Consider the following 19,619-nt stretch of genomic DNA (forward strand, 5'->3'; position numbering starts at 1 on the left):
AACCAAAATAGAGACAAAGAGCATTCAAGATAAGTCAAGGAAATGATAATAGAGAAGTATAAATCAAGGGAAGCATACAGGGCCATTTCAAATGCACTGAACATACCTCGGAGCTCAGTGCAGTCAATCATGAAAAGGTGGAAAATAAATGAAATGACAGCCACACTGCCTAACTCAGGCCACCCCTCTAAATTTAATCGTCAGAGAAGAATGGCACTTGTTAGAGAGGCTACTTTGACGCCAATAGTCACTCTGAGTGAGCTACAGAAATCAGCGCCTGCAACTGGAGATGAAGTTCATGGCTCCACAATCTTTAAGGCCTTGCATAAAAAGGGTATTTGTGGAAGAATGGCAAGGAAGAAAACCTGACTAAACAAAACATTTGCAAAATATCACTTAGAAGATAGTAAAGATGTGGTCGAATGAGACTAAAGTGGAACTTTTCCGCCTCAACCTAAATGGTACATGTGGCATAAATCTAATACTGCACATCAGCCAGGTAATACCATCCCCTACTGTAAAGTATAGTAGAGATAGCTTCATGTTATGGGGACTCTTTTCAACAGCAGGGACTGGAAATCTGGTTAGGATTGATGGGAAGATGAATGCTGTTAAATTCAGAGAGATACTGGTGTTATGATCCCAGCCCCCTCCTTCTTGAGAATCGCAAGATCGCTATTAATTCAGGTCTTGGACCCAGGAAATGAGAGAGAATCCTCAGCAGGACAAAGCAACGGATTTAGCCATTGTTTCTTGGAGACACCTTTGTGGATTGCGATCCTATACTACGTGCCAGCTCTCAGGGCTACGTGTACACCCTCGGGCAATGTGGGCTGGGGATTGCATCACCCCACCCTGATTGACATCTACAACCCTGCAAGTCAAGATAAAAGAGGGGCTGCAGGGGGCAGTCCCCTAGCGACGCACCAGAAGGAGACACCATCGCTCATCGCTCCCGTGATAACGGGAAGCTATTCGGAAGCCACATGTGGTCCGTTTCCCCTGGCATGGGGAACAGGTGGCTGATAACACCGAAAAGGACTTTGAACTAACAACGGGGAACCAACGTTCCCGATTCAACAGTTTGCATCCTAAAAGACTGGGCAAGTTTCTTTTCTCACCAAAAATCTCTCTCTCTCTCTCCAACAAGTGAAACCCAGCGGTCCCCAAAAGGCCAAAGCCTGCATGAACTCGAGAGACTTTTATATTTCCATCGGACAATATTTTTACCCCTCGACAAAACGATAGAGCTACTTCTTATTGATGATTATTACTATACCCGTGCTTTAGATTGAGTATTGACGATGTATATTATCTGAATGTTTGTATTAACCTTACTTTTGTGCCCCTTTATAAATAAAAACGTTTAAAAATAGTACCATCAGACTTCAACGGACCTCTCTATCTTTGCTGGTAAGTGACCCAGTTACGGGGTTCGTAACACTGGATAAAAACCTGCTCGCCTCTGCTAGAAAGCTTAAACTGGGGAGGAAGTTCAACTTTCAGCTGGACAACAACCCAAAGCACACGGTCAGAGCAACCATGGAATGAATGGCTTCAAATGAAGAAAATTAGTGTCCTTGAGTGGCTCAGTCGAAGTCCTGACCTTAACCCGAATGAACATCTCTGGAAAGACCTCCAGATTGCTGTCCACCACTGTTACCCAACTAATGTGGCATAGCTTGAACAATTCTGCAAGGAGGAATGGGCAAATCTTGCTCTATCACATTGTAGAAAGCTAATAGAGACTTGTTCAAAAAGACTACAGGCTGTAAGTGCTGTGCGAGGTGAGCAAATGGGGATTTGAACTGCTGATGTTTCAGTTTTTGAATTTTTAGTTTTTCATGCTTTACAATTTTCCCTGTTTTAGAGCTCCACTGTGGAAAAAAAGAGCATGTGATTCATGAATAAATATTCTCACTTAAATTGATCAAAATCCCTGGTTTTGATACTCATTTATGTGAGCAAAGGGTTGGGGGCTGAATACTTTTACAAGGCACTGTATAAGTATTTTTTGGTTACTCTCTATTAAACTTGAACCCTGCTTAAATCACATATCCGATAATACTACATATAATTAATTAAGAAATTTCACATTTACCATGACAAATCACTAACCAGCATTTTAATCTGAAACACCAACACGGTCAGTTGTTGCCACATCTTATATCAAAGTTAAAAAAGCCAATCCCTTTGGAGCTCATGATGAAAAACAATATTCTGAAATCCAATTAAAATAAAATGAGCAAACACCCATATATATGACAGCAAGTCAGCTGCTGAGGAAAGATATCTCTAATTTACCTTGATGAGCTTTAATCCAAACTTTATAAATGTACCTCCTACTGCTTCAGCATTGCACTTCTGTCTCCCACTGTTATGACATCTGTGCATTAAATGGCAATTTGTTTCAAATCACATGTCACTGTATTTAGTGTGGGAAAGGTTACTTTACCAAAGACCTTTTAGAAGGAGCAGATATTTAAGGGATTTGTTGCATCAGTTTGAACTGCATAGAAACCTAGTTTACCGAGATGGTAGGAAGTCTGCTATATACTTTAAATGAAAGTTCTTGCCCTTCCAAATGATTTAATTATCGATTTATTTATGGAGGTGCAGGATGGAGTAGGCCCTTCTGGCTATTTGAGCCATGCCACCCAGCAATCTCTTGATTTAATCCGAGCCTAATTGAGGGACAATTTACAACAACCAATTAACCTACCAACCAGTATGCCTATGGACAGTGGGAGGAAATCGGGGCACCCGGAGGAAACCCACGTGGCTATGGGGAGAATGTACAAACTCCTTACAGGCAGCATTTATGGAGGAAAAAGGATAGTTAATATTTTGGATCATAATGTTGACTGTCCATTTTCCCTCCACAGACACTGCATTGTCCACCGAGTTCCTTCAGTAGCTTTTAAAAAAATCCAGACTCTCTGAAGTCTTCTGTATCTCTATTCTGAAACAAAATGGATAAACTGAGTAGTGACACAGTTAAAAGACCAGTCAAGATATCCAAAAAGAATCCTTTCCTTCTAGTTTGGGAGAAAATAGATCAAATTCACCATGCTCCTGTGGGGTCAGAAATTTAAATAAGAACAGTGAAAAAGTGAACCATAATTTATTTTTTGTCTCCCACTTAAAGATAGAAATCTTCTTGGGTTTTCATGACACATTAGACCCCTGCCACTTAATAGAAGCTCCTCCAGTCACGATTCTTCTGTAGATCAAAATTTGGCAGTCACCGGCAAAACATACGGCTTACCTCTTGTAATCAGTAGGTCTGATTGCCGTAGCAGCTACCAAAATTAAATTTGACATTTAGCATTTCTGTGTAAGCATTTTGGAAGCTAGCACTTAAATTAGAATCTGCTGAAATCTTTAGAATCTCTTTCTTTGGAAAAGCGAAGTAGGAGGCCAGACTCTGTTAAGGGATATAAAATTAAGAGTGACAGATGTCTATAACTAGGGGTCATACAGTTAAAGATATTAGTACAAGAAGACAGTAGGGGAGATTTTTTCTCATCCAGATGGTGGTGCAAATTAGTAACTCATTACTGAAAACATGAAAACAGCACAACTAATCACATTATAAAAAACTGAACAAACATGTGTATTGCTGTAAGCTGCAAGACTTAGAAAGAAAGATCAGCTGGTTAGCTCTTAATTGACTGGCACAGGCACATCTCAACAAATGGCCATCTTCTGTGCTATAATTTTATATAACTCTACAAAATTCTAGCGTATTTGGGGAAGGACAGTTGACAGTCATCTAAGTAAAGAACAGGTAGCCATCTTTCAGATGAGACTTTTAAGCTGAGGTCTGTCTGTCTGTCTTTTACCTGAGCTGTTTCAGAGGGGAGATGAACCTCTCAACTTTTGTGCCTCAAAAAAAAAGCTTTAGGGATCTTACTATGTACAAAGCACATGCCTTGTTTTCTGCACTAAAAGTGACTAGACTTCAAATGTATTCCATAAGCTGCAAAGTGCTTTATATCTGTTCTGAGGTATGAAGGGCTCCATATCATTGCAAGCCTTTCTTTTTAATCCAGATAATTTTCCTCAAGGCTCTCTGAAATTACACCGTACCAATATCCAAGTACATTATATTAGCGCAGGCTAGGATTTAAAACCCGATTGCCTGAAAATCCAAATCCTTAGCTGTTGGCTCTTTTTTTTTTAAAAAGATCAGTTGGAGTCTCAATTTATTTATTTTAGAGTCGCTTAAAAGCATGCATTCACAATCCAGAATAAAATATATTTGAATTTTGCTCTGATTTAGAAAGATATAAAAATGTAAATTCTTCTTAAAATGTTTTGAAGATCGCTTTATTCTTTAAAGTGATATTGCACAGCCCATTAAATTCATGGTGGAAAATATGCTCTCAGACAATAGGGTTTAAGGTTCTGTGAATGAACATCCATTTCTTACATAAATTGCGTTATTGCAGAGGAACACAAGAGACTACAGAGAATGCTGGACTCGGCCTGTTTCATCATTGGTGCTGCTCTCCTTAGCTCTCCCTACCAAAAAAGATCACTCCCTACTTGTACATAGTTCTTTCCTTTTGCTTGTTTTTTCTTTCCACTCTTTTCTATAAGTGTATACCTCAGATAAATACTTTGTGGAGATTTGTGATATATATTATTATATGATATATATGTACAATGTCTGAAATACATCTTATGGAAATGTTTGGTTGATGATGAACTTCAATAAAAAATAAATTACAAAGGGCAAATACAAAAGATGATGTCTTAGGAAGGTAGCAGCATCCATCATCAAGGACCCCAACCATCTGGGCCATGCCCTCTTTTTGATGTAGATGATACAAAAGCCCAAAGACCAACACTTCAAGGTTCAACAACAGTTCTTTCTGACTGCTATCAGATTCTTGAAACAACTTGGAAAACTTTAAAACACAACTTTGGACTATATTTTATTCTCTGCACTAATGTCATATGGATATATTGTTTATGTTGCACATGTGTAAATTATGTATGATTCGTGTTAATTTAAGTTTATGTTAATGTTTGTCCTTGTAACATCCTTTGCTTCTGTTGAAAAAAGTTACTTCTAATGTCATTTGTATCCTGGGTATGTACACCTATGACAAGAAACTTGAACAAATGTTTGAAGGCAGTTGCTGAGGTCCTTGTGTTTTGGAGAGGGAAGCACTCAGCTTTGAGACATGATGTTCTCAACAGTTATGCTTTTGGGGCAATAGCTCCTCTGACTGATAAGATTATGTTATGAAGGGTCTTCATACTAATGAAGACTGTGGTGGCAGTACTAGTAATCAGGAGCAACAATGAGATAAAGGAGTTTATTAAAGCCAATAAAGAAAAATTCAACAATGATCTAGCAGAAAAGATAAAAGGTGATACACTTGGAACATTTCAAAAAGCTTTACTCATTTTACTTGGAAACACTCAGAGATGTGAGTAATGAAGTGGGTCATGATCTTGCTGATGATGATGCAAGGGTTTTGTATGAAGCTGGTGAAAAGAGGAAAGGGACAACATTGACACAAATCATTAAAATTCTGTCTGACAGGAAATTTGCACCTCTAAGGACTGTGTCTGAGAGGTACACAAAGTATAGTCAACATGATGCGGGCAAGGCCTCAGTTCTTGAGCTGTGAGGGGACATAGAAAATCCATTAAAAGCTTTATTAAAATGCTTTGGCAACAAACCAGCCTATTTTACTGAGAGGTTGCATCGATCAATGAAGGACTACAGTACAGAAGATAATCATTTGATCAGAATTATAGTTTCCCATTTTAAAGTGGATTTGAAGGATAGTTAAGTGGATTACAAAGCTAAATATGGAAAAACTCTGCAGTGCTATCAAGAATTAAACTAAAGGGGACTATGAGAAAATCCTACTCTTCCTCTGTGGAAGCAATGAGTAACGTACATCGATTCATGGTGAAATTGTAAAGAAGACAATGCAGTGAAATTGAGACTGACATGGAGTTGTAAAATCAACTCTATATATCTAGTTGTACCTGGTGCAAATAAAATACTTACTTGAATAAAATCTTTTTTTAATTCAGAAAGTTATGCTGCAGCTTTATAAAACTCTAGTTAGGCCACATCCAGAGCACTGTGTACAGTTCTGGTTGCCCCATTATAGGGAAGATATCGAGGCATTGGAGAGGGTGCAGATGAGGTTTACCAGGATGCTGCCTGGATTAGAGGACATATGTTATCACATGAGGTTACACAAACTTGTGTTGTTCTCACAGGAGCAGCAGAGGAGAGGGGATATCTGATAGAAGTTTATAAGATATAAGAGGCATAGATAGAATAGACAAATGGTATCTCTTTTCCAGGGATGAAATGTCCAATACTAAAGGGCATGTATGCATTTAAGGCAAGAGCAGATAATTTCAAAGAAGATGAGAGGGGCGAGTTTTTTTTATATACAAATGTGGTGGGTGCCTGGAATGCACTGGAGTAGTGGTAAAGGCAGATGCATTACAGACTTTTAACAGATATTTAGGAAGGCACACAAATGTGAGGAAAATGGAAGGATGTGGACAATGTGTAGGTACAAGAGATTCCATTCTGCTGAAGGGTCTCAGCCAGAAATATCAGCTGTACTTTTTTCCATAGATGTTGCCTGGCCTGCTGAGTTCCTCCAGCATTTTGTGTGTGTTGCTTGGATTTCCAGCAACTGCAGATTTTCTCTTTTTTGTGGCAGAAGAGATTAGTTTAGTTAGCCATTTGACTACTAATTTAATTGGTTGGGTACAACATTGTTGGCCAAAGGACCTGCTCTTGTGCTGTACTGTTCTATATATTAAAGCCTTTATAGTATCATTTGATATTAGGCAAGGCACAAAAGGGGAAATGCACAATAAACTTAATTACCAAAGAATAAGGGGTATATCATGAAAATAACCCCATAGTTCTCATTCAGAAATTAGACAGAGAAGATTAACAAACAGGTAACCTTAAGCAAGCAAGCAAGCACTCAGTAACATTGCTAGGACAAACTATGAAGAACTCTAGTACACCACCATTATTATTTACCTTCATGAATAAGAACAAAATTAAAAACAGGACATTTGTAAAAAGTTAAGGGTACATGAAAAAAGGCTCAAGGTACCATTTTTCAAATCTTTAGGATGCACGATAATGTTTTATAGATAATTAAGTACTTTTGGAAATGTATTGCAGGAATTGTGTCAGTCAATCTGTACACAGCAAGCTCCCACAAACACTGAGGGAGTAATTTCTGCATTGTTTTTGCAACATTGCAAAAGGATTAAATATTGACAATGGCATCTGTGAGAACTCCTCTATTTTGAAATATAATGGATGTGCTTACAGCGTCATTCACAGATACAGCATGCTCCTTTCTAGCTTCTATATCATAACAGTTTCTCATAAAATGTGTAGCCCTCCATCTGAAAAAAGTAGGGAAATTCAGAAATTGCACCAAGAGCAGGGGCTCTGCAAGAGATCACCTTTTGATTTTGGGAAACTAAACAAAGTGTTTTCAAAATAGTCACTGTTAAATGGGACAACCTACAGATAAGTAATATCAAATTCAAAATTAGAATGCACAAATTAGAGCAATCTCAATTTGGTATCTTAAGTGCATACAATGGTTCACTTTAAATAATCATCAATATTGGGAGAACAAACCACTAGGGCCAAGTTATAAGGATACCTCTATTCCCTGCCATCTCCCCTTATGACTGCTTGGCATTCAGAACTATAAAACTTCATCTTCTTTTCTTCTTGCTGCTAACTCCCAGCCCTGATTTTGATGCAGGAAGAGTTCTAATGAAAGGTAATTTTTCAGTTTCTCCTTCCTCATGAGCTGCTTAATATTTTGAGTACTTACAGCACTTTCAATTTTTTTGTTTAGATTTTCAGTATTAAAGGCTTTTGAAGAAATAGGTTTGTAATGGCATGAAATCTGGGCAGGATCTTTACACGTAAAGTGATATGACCCAGCTAACCTTCACATTATTTTTACATATCAAAACTAGAAAATAGTTTTATTCACTGTAGTCAGAGTGAATGGAGTGCAAATGTACTGTGCTCGATTCCAATGTGGTATTTTAAGAGGTCTCCAATTAAAATTTGGCACTGCTATGACGGACATTTTAAAACACACAGCCACAATCTCACAAGCAAGCAGCCCACACAAACACCCACTTCTTTGGCCATTTATAGCGAAAAACCTCTGCATTAGCATAAGTCCCTCAAGGCAGAAGGTTGTGAAGAAGGAAAGAAAACAATGTTTTAAAAACAAAATATATACATTGAAGTATGTTCAAAGCTTTGATTCACCCAACTAAGATCAAACATCTTAAATCCTTTAGTCTTGTTGGGGCCATCTAGCTACTCATTCATCTACAGCAAAAGAGAGACTAATTAATAGCAATAGTGAGATCCCAATAGCGTCTATCAGGCACACAGCGACCACAACATATCTTAGCCTGTGGTTTTGTGCTTTCTTTAGTCTCATAAGTAATTCAAAGCTCTGCAGATAAAAAAATCATTATTGCACCTAAGGTTTACTACCTCTTTTATCCATAAATAATTCAGATGATAGATTTTTGTGTTAAATAATCAAACCTCTTGTCACGCTGCATAAATATCTCATTTTACAACCAGAATAGCCCATGGGGATTTTTAAATTCTTAAAACATATAGCAATCCAATTTATTTTTGCAAGATACTCGTTTTTAAATCACTAGGGTTACGGAGAGTGGATGGAGGCGAAGAAAAATAAACCCTTTGAAAGTAAACTAGTAGAGAAGACAATCTAAGAAGGTTTGCTGAAGGAACCATAATTTGAGAGCAAGAATGCCTGTTTGGTGTTAAAATAAGCAAAAATAAATCTACTTGCTCTTATAACCAAAACATAATTTACTATTTTTTGCTGAGCAAGACTTTATTTTTGTTTGGCAACGGTATTGGTTAAGGAGTTAAAAACAGGTACATGGGATTGTGGTATTAATCAGTCATGATGGCACTGTATAACAGAACAGGCTGAGTCGAATAGAGCATTCTTGCTCCATCCAATTCAGTTGAGAAGTGTTATGTCTTGTGTGGAGCACAAATAACAATGTAGATCTGTAGGACAGAAATGGTCTATTTCTGCCGAAACACACATTCGCTTTAAAGAGATGCTAAGCCCAGCAGGGTAAGAGAGATGAATTGACAAAGACAGGCTGCACTGAAGCATTATTGGGTTAAGGTCTGAATTGCTACTGATGCTCATTAGGTTCCTTCACACAGTCAGACTCAGTAATTCTTTTAAATTGGCAAAGTCATCAGCATTCACCATCTCAACCAAATTTGAATGAAAATGGATAGAGACAGATGGAATGGATTAACTAGCGGACATTCCGTGGCATTGCTTTAATAGCCTGGTCATTAAAGGAGCTGTTTAGGCAGCAGCAGTGACAGAGATTTCCAGTTGCACAGTGGTGCAAGCCACTCTTGTTCTAAAAAAATGTTCACATTGCACTTCACTTACCCCAATGGTGCCTGTCTTCAGTTTGAACTTTTTCCCTCCCTTCATTGCCCCAAAGATAGGAACAGCAATTTTCTTAGCTTTGGTCTCTGTGTCTCCAGTTTGTCCAGCAATCCTTTGAAATGAAATGTTTTGAACATCAGATATCCACAACATAGAACAGGCCCTTCAGCCCACAATGTCTGTTCTGAACATGACGTCAAATTAAACTAAGCTTCTTCTGCCTGTAGATGATACATATCTCTGCTATTCATACTGTATGCCTATCTATAGTGGCAGTTTCTACCACTACTCCTGGAAGCCTGTTCCAGAAACCCAGCACTCTGTGTAAAAAAAAAACTTGCCTTGCTCATTTCCTTTAAGCATTTCTTCTCTCACCTTAAGTACACATCCTTTAGCACTTGAAATTTCAACCTTAGGAAAAAGATTCTATCTACGTCTCGTAATTTTACAAACTTTTTTCCGACCCCTCCACGCCCACATTCTCCAACACTCCACAGAAAACAACCCCAAGTTTGTCCAACCTCTGCATAACTCATGCCCTCTAATCCAGACAGCCTTGTGATGAACTTCTAACTACACTCCTTCTAAAGCCTCAGTGGAAAGATTTCACTAGAAATTCCAGCTCAGGTGAAGCTCTCAAACTTTTTATTTAATGCACAATGACTGCAAAATTCTGGTCAGCATTTTAAATAAAGTAAAACAAAATGACATATCAAAACTTGGCTTTTGCAAATTTTTTTCAAAAACAGCACAAGCATTTATAGGATGCTGAAGACAAGACTCAGAATGCCTTTGGGTTTTGTTGTAATCGTTGAAAAGCACATTTAGATTGAACTCCTTGAATTACAAGGAACTATTGCTGAGACTTACTCTCAACAATTAACAAGACTCTGCTGACAGCCAGTAAGAAGATGGGATTATGTGTGACGTTCATGAAACAGTCTGTCAATAGGTCTTTTGGGCAACATAATAACGGAACTATATCTGCCACTGTCATCCCTAACTTCAGGATTAGCAGGAATGGGAAATAAACACACATTTTGCAGGCTTTCCCTGGAACTGAGAGTGCATATAGTGAGTAACTGAGTCATGCAGCATTGGCTGGAATCAGTTGGTTGCCTTACTGTCTGAGTCAAGAGTTCAAATGTTCATCCAACTCTACAGACTTGAGGAGAAAATCTATTCACATTAAAATTGTATAGTCAGATAAAACTGTACAAGTGATACACTAATCACAGATCTTACTTTGTTGAGTGTTAGAAAATAGAAAACCTACAGCACAATACAGCCCTTTGGCCCACAATGCTGTGCTAAACATGTACTTACTTTAGAAATTACCTAGGGTTACCCATAGCCCTCTATTTTTCTAAGCTCCATGTACCTATTGTTAGGGTTAATGTTAGGGTTAATTCGAGACTGCCATTACAGGTCAGGAGTGGCTCACGTAATATTAGGAAACCGGAATGCGAGGGAGGGGGGGGAGCGAAACTGGGGATTCCGCTACACCGAAATTACTAGTGTCACGTGATTCAGTAAACAAAAGAAACAGGTAACTCGTGAGTGTATGGCATCGGGCCAATAAGATGGACACAAGTGCCCGATACTACCTAATATGTAGCGGGGGGTTGTGCTGGGGGGAAAAGGGGTATAAATAAGAGCAGATTGTAAGGGGAAGACAGAACGCGCCTTCTCCAGCGACTCCGTGGATTCGCTGTGCCAGTTACGAATTCTGCAATAAACCCAAGTTTTGTAATATTCCGGTGTTGGTTGTCTCTCTTCCTAAACGAACACAGGGCAGAATTTCAAGCCCAACACTATCCAGGAGCCTCTTAAAAGACCCTATTGTATCCGCCTCCACCACAGTCGCCGGCAGCCCATTCCATGCACTCACTACTCTGCATAAAAAGCTTATCCCTGATATCCCCTCTGTACCTACTTCCAAGCACCTTAAAACTGTGCCCTCTTGTGTTAGCCATTTCAGCCCTAGGAAAAAGCCTCTGACTACCCACACGATCAATGCCTTTCATCATTTTATACACTTCAATCAGGTCACCTCTCATCCTCCGTTGCTCCAAGGAGAAAAGGCCAAGTTCACTCACCTATTCTCATAAGGCATGCTCCCCAATCCAGACAAGATCCTTGTAAATTTCCTCTGCGCCCTTTTTATAGTTTGCAGATCCTTCCTGTAGTGAGGTGACCAGAATTGAGCACAGTACTCCAAGTGGGGCCTGACCAGGGTCCTATACAGCTGTAACATTACCTCTTGGCTCTTGAACTGAATCCCACGATTGATGAAGGCCAATGCACCGTATGCCTTCTTAAGCACACAGTCAACCTACACAGCAGCTTTCAGTGTCCTATGGACATCCTCCACACTGCCAAGAGTGTTACCAAAACTCTTGTTGGAATGTAGATACTGTTGAAAAAGTCCCCCAGCCCTGACAGGACAGATATTTTTGATTGGGTTATTAAAAAGCTAATTCTGTTCAATGTATGAAAATTCAAGCAGTATACCAAAACTGTTCTGGTTCTGGTGCTTGAAAGCCTAGTTAGAACCAAGAGGCTGGGAAAATTCCTCGAATTATTTAAAATAAGCTTAAGCCTCTTTTATGCAAAATTGCTTGTTGTTAACGAGTTTTGAACTATATACTTTATCAGAGCAACACACAAAGCATGCTGGTGGAATACAATAGGTCAAGCAGCATCTACAGAGGGAAATCAACAGTCAATGTTTCAGGCTGAGACCCTTCATCAAGATATCTCAGCCTGAAATGATGCCACTATGTCAATTAGCTCAAAGGCACTCACTTACTCTGTTTTTAGCTCTGGTAGACCAACTGGCGTCACAATCTTTATTAGTTTCCATAATCTTTGCTGCTCCTTTTTCAGCTCAAAAGATTGTATGTGTAGTTTTTTACGAGTGACACTATCCATGGCAGCACCCATTTTAATGTCTGTCATGAAGGCATCCAGTGAATCTTCCCCTGAAGGCTGTGAACAATCTGTGATGGAAGAGCAAAAATATATGAACAAAAACACTCAATTTCTTTTATTCCTGTTTTACATCCTGATTGAGAAGTTGCAGAACCTGGGCGTCTGTACCTCCCTCTGTAATTGGATCCTCAACTTCTTAACGGGAAGACCACAGTCTGCATGGTTTAGTGATAACATATCCTCTTCGCTGACTATCAGCACTGGTGCACCTCAAGGGTGTGTGCTTAGCCCACTACTCTACTCTTTGTATATACATGACTGTGTGGCTAGGCATAGCTCAAATATCATCTACAAATTTGATGACGATACAACCATTGTTGGTAGAATCTCAGGTGGTGACGAGAGGGTGTACAAGAGTGAGATATGCCAACTAGTGGAATGGTACCGCAGCAACAACCTGGCACTCAACATCAGTAAGGCAAAAGAGCTGATTGTGGACTTCAGGAAGGGTAAGACGAAGGAACACATACCACATAGAGGGATCAGGGAACATCATTTTCTCATTACTTGTCTTTGTTTTCATTACAAGGACCCTTCAATATGTGCTTTTTTCTCTTAAAATTGTTCATTTAAAACATGTGGTGTTTCAGTCAATCAAACATAGTGTCCTTTTGCTGGGGTAAATTTCCTTTTCTTGATATTCTGACTGTAACATGCATAATATTCTGTAAAGGCTTAGTATTGTGTCTACTTTTAACAACATGTTGAATGCAGGCTACTTCATCAACTCATCCCCTTTATAAAGATCAATGAATATCAACCCTTATTAGACAGTACTCACTGTTTTATTTCTGCACCTGGCTGTGAATCCATTTAACTTTCCCCATGCTGATTTTTTTAATCCAATATCTAATTGGGAAAACACAGCAAAACCAACATACTTCAAAGTGGAAGATCCTTGCTGAGAAATTCATCAAGGAAGTCATTATTTGAGACTGCAAAGAATATTTGACCCAATTGAATAATATTTAATTTTTTGACTGACTTCTGCCTCAACACTCTTTTTTCCCCCTTCTAGGCAGGCATTAAGTTATTCACTGCTTCCATTTCCACCTCAAATCTTTCCTGGTCTGCATGGTTCAATTATTTCCCTTTTAAATTCCTGTAAAACTGTTATTCTGAGGACAAAAAGCTCTTCTCTGTTAGAGCTTCCTTACCTTTAACTTTGTATTTGAGCCTTTCATCACAACAGCCAGTTTTCCCTGATCATTGCAGGAGGGGAATTCAAGTAATCTCATCAATGGGCTCCACCATGATACAAAGCCAATGTAGAATGATTGCAAGTATGAAAGTAATCTCTCATAGATCTGAGAAAAACACAACTCAGCAAAACTCAAAGAAATTACTTTCCATGTGATAAATAATAATTGTGCCGAAGTGGAAAATGATATTTCACATTTCTCTATCAGGAGACATTGTCCATTGTCCATCACATGGACATCTCATCCACTCAGGAAGAGATTTAGTGAAGGTGGTGACGGGGAGCACAATGGTGGAGATGAGGTTAATGAGTAAAAGAGAAGAGTTGGAGGGAGAGAGGAAGGGGGAGAGAAAAAGTGGAAGAGAAATAAAGAGAGAGTGAGAGAGAGAAAGAAAAAATGGTATTGAGATTTATCACATTGCAGTTATGCAGTTACTAGCTAAAAGGAGAGCTTATATAACAAATCACCTAGTGACTTCATCAAAAAGAAAATCTATGGCAAACCCCAGAGAGTACAACCAAGGGCAAACTTAAATTTTGGAGTTCTTTGCTCCAAGGGAAAATACATTCAGAACTTCAGAGCAGAAACCTAATCTGCATTTCATTGAGATGCACAATGTAGAATTTTATACTAGAGGCAGTTTGTCAGAATGAGTTTTGTGGCTCTTCAGAACCTTAATCAAGTCATGTAAAAATTCAAATAATTAAAGTCTCCTACATACAAACTAGAAACCTTTTCTCATCTGTTAAAATGTCTTTTTATGTGCCTCTTAAACAGGGCATGCTCCTTCATTACAATAATAAAAGAAATCAATTGTTTCCTTACAATTATATAGCTGCCAGTATTGGGACCAATGTAGTGAAGTGCTGAACTAAAAACTATGAAGGAATACAGTTCAGCTCTAATAGCATTATTATTTGAATATAATGTGGTAGATAATTAATAACAGATAATACACATTGAATGTGTATTATCTGTTATTAATTATCTACTCTGATCCCCATTACTTTCACTAATTAGTATTCATGAGTGAAAGTACCCAGCTTTCAAGGGTAAACTTCGACAATATGTGTCAGCAAATCATGGGGACTTCATATTACTAAGAAACAAAAGCCAGCTGATTTGCAGAACCAGTCATACAATGACAGACACCAGTTATCTCAGCACCGGACTTTTCCTTTGTTACTCTGTAAGGACTGAGGCCTTGGGGTCAGCCTTTCACTCCAGTTATATAGATTCAGAGGTGGTTGATGCCAATAAGAGAACTGGCGACTCACAAGAAAATGGTGGCTGATGGGTTGAATAGTTTGTGAGATGATCTGCTGCTTGCTTCTGTTACCTTTGGTAGGCTTCTCCATGCTCTCAGTGCATAGCTATTTTGAATGTTCTTCTCCACCTCAAGAAGTCATGGGCCAGGCATTCTCAGGAATCAGTGAGGATATTGCCTTTCTGCTGGAGATTTTGAGCCTCTTATTGAATCTGATGGGCAGACCTTCAATTCCTTATTATGGAGTCTGCCAATCAATTTCCTTGTTTTCTTATTGACCATATTTAATCTGTCTTCCCTTTTCTTTGTTCTTAGTTTGTCCTTGAATTATCAATTACATTGGACTTCCTAAAGAGCATGCAGGAGGCAGAGAATGTCATAGTTCAGTTTCAGTGAATTGGTCACACCAAACATTCAGTTAGATAAATGGGCGATCAGCAGCCAGATCAGTAGCACTATTACTGGCCCTGTTGGGCAAAGTCTAGGCAACAATGACAGGGGACTCTTCAGTCAGGGGCACATATGTGTCTCTGTTGTCTCCAGCAAAACTCTAGGATGTTGTGTTCCCTTGGTGTCAGGATCAAGAATATCGTTGAGGGAGCACATTACATTCTAAACGGAGAAGGTGGGTAGCAAGAGATTGTGTTCATTATTGGTATTACACAATGTGGGCAGGTAAAGAGATGAGGTCCTGCAAACAAAGGACTAAGGAGCTGAAGCAGCAGGGAGGGTTCAGGAACATATATCACTGGGTTCTCTTGCAGGGCGCAAGTGATCTGTACAAGAAGGGGTGGGTAAAACAAAACTTAAAGTGGTAGAAGTATCCTCTTTGGGAAGTTTCTTAATGCTACTCACAAAATTTAAGCTAGTGTGATAGCGTGATGAGAATCAAAGCAGTAGGTCAGCAAGTGGAAGAAATGAGGGGAAGGCAGAGATTAGGTGAAGTAAGGCTGTAAGGAAGGACAAGAAGAACCAGGTTAATGAACACATTGGAGGTAACTAATGACATGTATTTATTTCAATGCAGAGTATTGTGGTTAAGACAGATGAACATAAGGCTTGGATTAATAAGCAGAATTACAGAGTTGTAAACAGTTTCAGAGACTTGGTTGAGCGGGACAGGGCTGGCACTTCAGCATTCCAGGATTCAGATGTTTCAGATGTGATGGAGAGGGGGATTTTAATTAGCTGGGACAATGGGCTGAGAAGTGGCAAATGGGGTTTAATTCAGTTTACAGTGTTGCTTTTTAGAAAGTCAAATCTATATAGGACTTTCACAGAGATAGGACCCTGGGGAGTGTTGTAGAACACCTTGGAGTTCAAGTACATGGATCCCTGAAAGTGGAGTCACTGGTAGACAGGGTGGTGAAGAAGACATTTGGCATGCTGGCTTTCATCAATCATGGGTTTTGCTGCAGTTGCACACAACTCTAGTAAGGTCACATGTGTGGTACTGTGCTATATTAAACTGAAAAGAGTGCAGAAAGGATGTTGCTAGAACTTGAGGAAATCAGTTATAGGGAAAGGTTAGATAGGCTAGGACTTGGAGCATAGGAGGTTGAGAGGTTATCTTAAAATCATGAGGGGCACAGGTACAGTGAATACAGCCTTTTTCCCAGGGGTGGGGAATCAAGAACTAATGCGCATAGTTTTAACGTGAGAGAGGAAAGATTAAGTAGGAAATTGATGAAGAACTTTGTTTTTCCTTCTGCTTTGTACAGAGTGTGGTACATTTATGAAATGAGCTGCCAGAAGAAATAGTTGAGGCAAGGACAAAAGACGACTGGACAGATGCATATCTAGGTAAGGTTTAGAAGGATATAAGCCAAATTCGGGAAAATGGGATTAGCTTGGTTGGGCATCTAGGTCAGCATGGACCCAGTTGTGATAAAGGGCTTGTCTCCATGCTCTATGGCTTGCTCATGAGGCAAGTGAATTTTTTTTTCCCAAACAGTGATAGCTGCCTGGAATATGCTTTAGGACGGGTAGCGGAAGCAGATATGATTGTGAGATTTAACAGGCATTTATGCATATTTAGGTGGAGGGAATGGATGGATATACACTTTGTACAGGCAGATGGGACTAGTTTGAATTGACATCATGGATGGCACAAGCAGCATGGATCATAGGGCCTGTTTTTGTGCTGAACTGTTCTATGTTCTAGATATCTGGTCATCTTTGTCTACTAGATTTTGGAAAGGACCCCTTAGGTTTTTCTGGTTCCCATATTAATATAGATTCTTCTTAAAACCAACATTTTTTCCACCCTTACTCTCCACATTATGAAAGTAAAAAGAAGATTTGCAAAGTACAGTTTACAAAGTGAATCTCACAAATATAATTTTTCTAAGCAGCACTGATAGGTGTCTTTTGCTCACTTTGTCAGTGCTATTTGTTGGAACATTGTGCTTGTAAACTGCCCTTCTTGCTTCTCCAAATTGCAAATTTAACCATATTTGAGGAGCATTGTGAACGGCTTTGGAAAGCTCCATGGACATGAAAGGTGCCATTTAATTTTTTTTTATTTATAAAGTGACACATTGTGGATGATGGAAATCTGAAATAAAGCAGAAGGTGCTGGATTACACTAGGAAGCCCGACCTTCTGGAGAGTTTCCATCAAATTCTGACTTTGCTGCTTTCACTGCCGAAACAGCTTAAAAAAATTTATAAAATGCCTTTTCATCTCATCAGGATCTCCTGAAACATTTCACTGTCAAGTATCCAGATTTGAAATACAGTCACTTCCTGCTCAGGCAAAAGTAATGGACAAATTGCTACCATTAATGGAAACATCCAACCAGTGGCACTGGAAATACTTCCAATAAGAGTTTTCCTGTTTATAGCTTATACACGTAGATTAATTGTATAATGTATAATGTGCATAAAGGCTGTACTTAAGGTGACTGATGGAGGAAATAATAAAAAAGTGGTGGAGTTAATGGGTGGAGATATTGATCAGTCTTACTGCTTAGGGGAAATAACTGTTTTTGAAACTAGTGGCCCTGGAGCAGACACGACATAGCCTTCTCCCTAATTGGAGGGGACAAACAGCCCGCAAGCAGGGTGCGTGCGATCTTTTAAGATATTACTGGCCTTTTTCCGGCACCTTTCTGTATATATGTTCTTGATGGAGGGTAGGCTAGTGCCAGTGATGAGTTGGGCAGTTTTGACTACCAAAGGCAGTACAGCCTTCCTGCCTGTCACAGTTCAGTTTCCGTACCAAGCAGTGATGCAGCTTATTAGGATGCTCTCTGCTGTGAAGCTGGACATTGATGTGACTATGGCTGTGCAATGTCCAGCTCTCTTCAGCCTCCTCAGGAAGCAGAGGCACAGGTGAGCTTTCTTTACTGTCTAGGTATGTTCTGGGACCATGAGAGGCTGTGCATGATGTGCACTCTCAGGAGTTTGAAACTGCTCACAGTTTCCACTGCTGTGCCACTGATGTAAACGGGGTGTGTGTGGTGTGAGTTCTCTTAAGTCGATAACCATCTCCTTTGTCTTGTTGACATTAAGGAAGAGGTTATTTGCCTGGCACAGCATTCTAATCAATAGAAACCTGGTTACAAAACCACAACCCAGTCTTCAATTTAGCAAACCCCAAAACAGTCATACAATTAGCTTGTAAGAGGGATGTTTGAACTGCACTCTGGGAACTAGGGCATGTTCTTATACAATATGTAAGTTGTTACTGAGGCTCACTGTGAGAGCTGGATCATCATTAGTGCAAAGATAGCAATAATGTTAGGAATTATTCAGCACCAGCTGTTTATGCAGCTCCATCTCAGTGTAAGTACAATATTTCCTTTTTAACCACATACTATCAAAAATTGATTAACTCATTATTCATCTTCTTACAGTATTTGGGGCCCTGGCTGTGCACAAAATGGTTGTAGCTTTTACCTAAAATGTAATTCTATCAATGCAAACAATTTGGAGATATTTGTAGGACCTGATACCAAACTAGAATGATTCTTTATTATCCCTGGAGAAAATCATCAGCAAGTTAACTGAGCAGAACAAAACCTATAATGTAATACATAAACCCTCTCTAATAGTTTGTGATTTTTTTCTTCTTTCGAAGAAATTGCTTTTTACTAAAGTATAGTTTCATGGATGTTAAGTGTTGCTTTGGTAACCAATACCGTTAATCATTCTTTCTATAAGAATCTCAACTATTAATGCCCCAAGCGAAGGATCAGATAGGGTGTGGTGTAGTGCTTAGGGGAAAGGTGTGCCTTGTGGAACCTCCACAGGTAAGCCTAGTTGCATCAACATCCTATATTTGGACAAAGATTTGCCGATTTCTCTCCAGCCAGTTCAGGATATTTCTTCTTCAAATTAATTGTCAGATTACCTATCCCTCACTACTGAAGACATATATCATCTCTGTAACCAGTTGACTTAAACCAAGATTTAGTCCTTTTGTTCACTGGCGAAGGAATGAACATCCAACTTGGTATTGGGAATATGTCAGCACTAGAATTGCTGGATAACCTCTGAATGCAGTGCCAGCGGCTCAGGAGCTTTGCAATGCTGTAGTCTTCCTAAAAACAGTATTCAAACAATTCACTACTTGGGAATTAGTATAGAATAGAATGTAGGCAACACTAAATTGAATTGACATGATGGACATCCTTAAAGC

At 39.2% G+C, this 19,619-nt stretch overlaps 1 protein-coding gene and 1 pseudogene across 2 annotated transcripts in view; one reads left to right on the top strand and one right to left on the bottom strand.

Moving 5' to 3' along the window:
- The window catches only part of slc4a1ap (solute carrier family 4 member 1 adaptor protein), a 150,232-nt gene that overhangs the window by 47,659 nt on the left and 82,954 nt on the right, over positions 1-19,619 (bottom strand). For both annotated transcript variants that reach the window (XM_073056037.1, XM_073056036.1), the window contains exons 9-10: positions 12,325-12,514; positions 9,513-9,624 (exon numbers count right to left, since the gene is read on the bottom strand). In XM_073056037.1, the coding sequence (XP_072912138.1) occupies positions 9,513-9,624; positions 12,325-12,514 (302 nt within the window). The remainder of the gene's footprint in view (positions 1-9,512; positions 9,625-12,324; positions 12,515-19,619) is intronic.
- On the top strand, positions 5,257-5,919 carry LOC140733754 (annexin A1-like; annotated as a pseudogene).

The sequence above is a fragment of the Hemitrygon akajei genome, chromosome 9, assembly GCF_048418815.1.
Source record: "Hemitrygon akajei chromosome 9, sHemAka1.3, whole genome shotgun sequence".
NCBI classification, from domain to species: Eukaryota; Metazoa; Chordata; class Chondrichthyes; order Myliobatiformes; family Dasyatidae; genus Hemitrygon; species Hemitrygon akajei.